Consider the following 6,000-nt stretch of genomic DNA (forward strand, 5'->3'; position numbering starts at 1 on the left):
GAGCAGTCATGTTGTACTCTCAAGAAATGTGACAAGAGGGGAGCATTAGCAGAAGGTGACTGGAGATAAATGCAGTTGTGCAAAAAATCAAAACTTCACATATAGGCTAATGGGTTCTGAGCTGTGACAGATCAGGAGAGAGATCTTGGGGTAGTGGTGGACAGGTCGATGAAAGTGTCGACCCAATGTGCAGCGGCAGTAAAGAAGGCCAATTCTATGCTTGGGATCATTACAAAAGGTATTGAGAACCAGACGGCTAATATTATAATGTCATTGTACAAATTGATGGTAAGGCCACACCTGGAGTATTGCATCCAGTTAAGGTCACCGCATCTCAAAAAGGACATAGTGGAAATGGAAAAGGTGCAAAAGAGCGACTAAGATGATTACTGGGCTGGGGCATCTTCCTTATGAGGAAAGGCTACGGCGTTTGGGCCTCTTCAGCCTAGAAAAGAGATGCCTGAGGGGGGACATGATTGAGACATACAAAATTATGCAGGGGATGGGCAGAGTGGATAGAGAGGTGCTCTTTACACTCTCACATAACACCAGAACCAGGGGACATCCACTAAAATTGAGTGTTGGGAGGGTTAGGACAGACAAAAGAAAATATTTCTTTACTCAGCGTGTGGTTGGTCTGTGGAACTCCTTGCTGCAGGATGTGGTGACGGCATCTGGCCTGGACGCCTTTAAAAGGGAATAGGACAAGTTTCTGGAGGAAAAATCCATTACGGGGTACAAGCCATGATGTGTATGTGCAACCTCCTGATTTTACAAATGGGCTATGTCAGAATGCCAGTGCAAGGGAGGTCACCAGGATGAGGTCTCTTGTTATCTGGTGTGCTCCCTGGGGCATTTGGTGGGCCGCTGTGAGATATAGGGAGCTGGACTAGATGGGCCTTTGGCCTGATCCAGTGGGGCTGTTCTTATGTTCTTATGTGTTCAAAGTGGAGACCACTGCACACTAGTAAAGGTGTCCCTGGCATGGACTGAGCTTTCTGTTCCACCTGGGGGCCTGCCTTTGGCACCGCTGATCACCCCTGTCTGTCACACCACCCAGCTGCACATGCCTGGAAATCTGGGCGCAAAGCGTGCTGGCTAGTGCAAAGGTTGGGGGCAATCTGCAGCACTGAAGAGAGACCCCCAGGTGGAACTGTAAGCTCTGTTCACCCTAAGGAAGGGTCGTGGCAGGGTCCCGGACCTGACCTGCAGGCCAGGATGTGGTGCCCAGTGCTCTAAAGGAAAAAGTTACTTGCAACATTTCTGAGTTGTGCTGCCTTTAATATTTCATTAATTTCCTTTTTTTTTCTTTTAAGGAAATGACTATATCTTGGTGTTTGAAAAGGGCAGAACTTGTTTTTAAGTGTGTCAAAGGTTAGTGCATCAGTCACATTCCTCTAGAACATGCCTTGCACATAGTAGGTTTGAGGTTCAAATCCTGGCCTCTCTGGTTTTAAAAAAAGGTGTTGAGTGGGGCTGGGAAAAATCTCAGTGGCAGCGGAGCTGTGGGCGATAAAGCCACCATCCTTCTCGCTTGAGCTCCAAGCACAGCATGCAGTAAAGGATGGTGTAGCCAGGCAGATCGACCAGGGGAACTGGTGGGCAGATGCTGGGCACCCCTTGCTAGCTTGCCTCCTTGCCCAACCCACCATATGAGGCAGTGGGTTCAACCAACCTATGGTGTGGTCTGATGAAATGTCAAAAACAATGAGGCTAACTGTTTGGGAGGCCATAATGGGGGATTCACCTAGTGACAATCTGACCCTTTATCCTATGGACCCATTGAGGGTCACCCTGGATCCAGTGACCTCTACTTCTGCTTGTTGATCACAGAGGAAGGAGGAGACGGGGCGATGGCATAAAGGTTTACAATTCTGAGAAGTCCTGACAGACTGACAATGGCACCTTTACTCTGCTGGATGTAGAGTGGGGCTGTTCTTAATATTCGTCATCCTTCCTGCTTGGGCAGAGTTCTCGTTTGAGGACCCCCAACTGTATTGTGATGGTCTGATTGAACAGTGGTGTTCAAGCATTTCTCTTAAGGCCGTATCTACTGCAGTACAAATCCATCTTTAAATCTTTTCTTTAGGGCTCTGTCACAACTGTTCACTCCTATGGTTGCCTTGCATTTTCTGGCTTGATTAAAGAGCCACTCAGAAGAAGGGGCTGATGAGAAGACCAGCTCCGTCTGCAGTGGTGGAGTGGGGGGAGGTGGGTGAGCATCAATTCGCTGCCCTCTGCTTGGGCCCTGTCACCACCCAATGCAAACGCCTTCCTTTGCTGGCCCCGTGGAACAGTGTGTGACCTTTCCTTTTTCTTCATTACCCGCCATAAATGGTGGATGCATGAAATGAAATGTCAAAGTGGAGGTTTGGGAGAAGAGGGCACCCTCTGCCTCCTGTCTGAGTCAGTCCTCTGTTAAAGGCAGCCTGTGTGGTGGTGGTGGTGGTGGTGATAGAAAGAGCTTGTGCTTTATCTAACCACTGTCTATGGTGCCAGAGGAGGAGCAGCGGCAGGGAATTCTGTACTGAGAAGCTCCCTTCTGGTGTGGTGCTGCACCAGTCAAACTGCTGGAAGCACCTGCTCCCTTCAGGGAGGGACAATTGACCCAGGTGAACCTTTTCACGTTCTTCTATGTTCTCAGTGTCTAGGAAGTGCTTAATGGAATTTGTTTAGTGCCTCCACCAACCAGGTGACTAAGAAGTAGCTAATTGGAGGCTTGACTTGATGTGTTGTATCCTTGAGTGAAGGTGAGCTTGAATCTTCCAGGGTTCATGATGGAAATGGCTTCTTGGGATGGAGGGATTTCTCGAACTGTCCAATTCCTGGTACCACAGGTATGTTGATTTAAAAAAAATCAAACCTTGTTGCAGTTCCGAATAGAAATGGCGCACTTCTTAGCTCCGCTGGTGGTTGGTTAAATCTCAAGAAAATGAGTTTAAAAATTTAGGAAAATAAGCCACTGGCATTTCCCAGTTCCTGCTAATGTTCTTATGGTTTAACAAAAATCCTGTTGCCATTGTGGACACTGTCTGGCTTGCGCTAGGCTTCTTTGAATGTCAGTCCCAGGTCTGCTGTGGTGCTTACTGCTTCACCATCTCTCCAAGCTATGGTGAGAATAAAATATATGTGGTTTGAGGAAGGGCAGGATAAACATGTAAGTGCTAGCTATTGGAGGCTATTAACACCCAAACTCTGTAAACACGAAACATCTTTGAATCCTGTGTGATTGTATAACAAAACTGGTATAGTTGTCCCTCGTCTTGCACGAATTCAACTATTTGCACTCCGCAAACAATAAGAAGAGCAAAGAAACACAAATTTTTAAATAGTGCAAGTGGTTCCACCCACCATTCCACTTACTAAATACATCCCCAAGAGTGAGTGTGAGACTGGAGAATGAAGCTGCTCAGTCAGTCTCAGTTCCTGTCTGCCTCTTGAAATTTTTAACTGGAATGTACATGTTTTTTGGGAATAAGGATTTTCAGGTAATTTTGAGTACAGGTCTGTCCTCTGTATTTGCAGATTTAACTCCTCGCAGGTTCCGAATCTGCGGTGGAGGGCTCCTGGACATGACCAGGAATGTTATCTGGTTACATACAGGAGATTTTCTGAGGCTCACAGAGGCAACGCGGAGCCCCAAGGAAGTTTGCAGCAAACAGTGCACAACTAAACAAGATGTTGGTGTCATCAGATTGAATAAAGTCATGTATGAGTTCATGTTGGCAACCTTCAGTCTCGAAAGACTATGGTATCGCGCTCTGAATGGTGTATGAGTTACTTGAGCTTTATCTCATTTAAATGAAATTGAAGTAGACCATTGTTTACTGTGCCATTCATTTTAAAATGAAGTTTATTAATGTTTCCCAGAGACAGGATTCCTAAAAAGAAGGTCCTCCTGTGGTTGTTGGGAATCTTCCCTTTTGTTCTGTTCTTCCTTGAGGGTGGTGATTGGCAGAGCACACAAAGGGGAGGTGCTGCCGTCGTACAGATTTGCAAGAACCGATTCAGAGCTTGAGCCAAAAAAACTCATTCTTTGTGTACTTCTTCATTTTTACAGAGCATTTCTGAAGAGATGTTTTACCAGCTCAGCAATATGCTGCCACAGATCTTCCGTGTCTCCTCTACTCTCACTTTGACATCCAAACACTAAGGATTCCCAAGGACTCTGCAAAGGCATTGTGTTGATCTAGGAGATGCTTGTTAAGGATGGCCATCAAAGGCTGAGGTCCCAAATGCTGTCAGATCAACAAAGGCTGAGGTCAAAGATGTGTGTGCAGCATTTCCACTCCTATGTGAGTGGTAGTGTGGTCTGATCCTTTTTCCATTCCTATGGCATGGCATGGAATTTGGGAGGATCTGTCAGGTTTCAGAAACCATTTTGAAGTGGCAGCAGAAGGAACTATGGTAGAAATGGGGGGAGGGCTGTGAAAACCTGCTGTTGATGGGGACCACCACTATCCAGCCCTTTGGATCCCAACCAGAATAATGCATTGCTTGCTTAGGTAGATGCATTTCTATTTCTTATGTCAATATGAAAGGTCAGTGCTTATTTCTAGGTTTGAATCTGTTGCCATAAACTTTCTAGTGACATTTTGTATTGGGTTATGACATTTGAGTTTCTTGCCTTTTGGATGTCATGCAAAATACATAAATAGTAGTAACTCTTGGCAAGACTTTACATTTTGAGTAATTACAAGCTGTGCACAGAAATGGCTGTTACTGAGCTCCTTTTGTTGCTCTAGCAGGTCAGTTGTAATTCTAAGCATACATGCTGTGTGCTACACACGGCCAGTGGGGTTATTCTGCCTTGTCCACGTCTGACTGGCCAGGGCTCGTGTCTTTAATTGCAATGGAGCTAGCTCATGGGGACAAAACAGCAACCTAAAGACTGCAATTTACAGAGCAAAGCCATTGGAGAGACTCCTGTCTGGGTCATAAAAAGAAGTCTGAGATGAAGAGGAAAATGACTTGGTAGGCATGAGGCTTTTCTATTTGTATGTTTTAAGACCAGATTCCTGGGGATGACAACAGACTTCTTCTAAATATCACTTGACATAGAAAGTTTGGAGCACAGCTCATACTTGCACACATCCCTGGTATTTCCCAGCCCTGCAAGGCCTGCTGCCTTCAGCATCATTTCCCCACCATATTTCCTTTCTGCTCATAACTGCTATACTGTAGACCAGCATTTCTCAAACTGTGGGAAGGGACCCAATTTCTGGTAGGTTCCACAGAGCCTCCAGTGAAAACCCAAGTGTTTGATGAAATAACTGATTACCTCCAGTCCCAAGGCTTTTCAAAAATCAGCTGCTAACTACCTTACAAACAGCTGAGCTCCTGCAGTTTGCAAGCTGGTTTAAATATAGGGAGGTAAATGCTTGAGGGTCTTTTTCTTTTAGCTCTGTCAATGACAGGTAGTGGGGACAGGTGAAGGCTGGGTAACAGAACTAAACCACTCAAGCCTTGAGGCTACTCATTAGGGCTGCCTTATTATGGGAAATCAATTGAGTTTTTTTGCAAATAAATAAAATATTACTTGTAAATAGACCTTTCTAGTTCACTTTTTTAAGTCTCATAAAGCTAAGTAGGTCCTGATAAATGTCATTTGTAAATATGAGTTCCAGTACTAAGAAGTTTAAGAACCACTGCTCTGAACTATGTTTCCATAAAAGGATTAAAAGCTCTCATTTCCTATTGGATCTCAGAAGTCAAGCCTGTTGAGCTTTTGTCTCCTAACACCCTTCTGGTATTGAGAGTTGCCATTGTAATTTCAGCAGAGGTGTAAGGATTGCACATGACACACCCTACTAAAGAATTCTGACCTCTGCTAATTAAAGGTAAAAAAAATCCTTTTATTTTTATTGGTTCACAATTTGCCATACACTTGCAGCATTCCTGTTTCTTCTGTACCTTGTTCCCTTGACATTGGCCCTGGCTTTTATTTCATTGCATTTTGACTTGCTGGTCTCCACTCCTTGCTCCAAAAGGCTTTTGTGG

The 6,000-nt window shown here is 45.0% G+C and overlaps 1 protein-coding gene across 4 annotated transcripts in view; it reads left to right on the forward strand.

The window, feature by feature from the left end:
* The window catches only part of FERRY3 (FERRY endosomal RAB5 effector complex subunit 3), a 28,432-nt gene extending 22,882 nt beyond the window's left edge, over nt 1-5,550 (forward strand). For all 4 annotated transcript variants that reach the window (XM_066631731.1, XM_066631729.1, XM_066631730.1 and 1 more), the window contains 3 exons: nt 1,317-1,374; nt 2,770-2,837; nt 4,061-5,550. In XM_066631731.1, coding sequence (XP_066487828.1) covers nt 1,317-1,374; nt 2,770-2,837; nt 4,061-4,153 — 219 coding nt within the window. In that variant the 3' untranslated portion in view covers nt 4,154-5,550. The remainder of the gene's footprint in view (nt 1-1,316; nt 1,375-2,769; nt 2,838-4,060) is intronic.
* The last annotated feature ends 450 nt before the right edge of the window (nt 5,551-6,000 follow it).

Source organism: Tiliqua scincoides, chromosome 6, assembly GCF_035046505.1.
Source record: "Tiliqua scincoides isolate rTilSci1 chromosome 6, rTilSci1.hap2, whole genome shotgun sequence".
In the NCBI taxonomy this organism is placed as follows: domain Eukaryota; kingdom Metazoa; phylum Chordata; class Lepidosauria; order Squamata; family Scincidae; genus Tiliqua; species Tiliqua scincoides.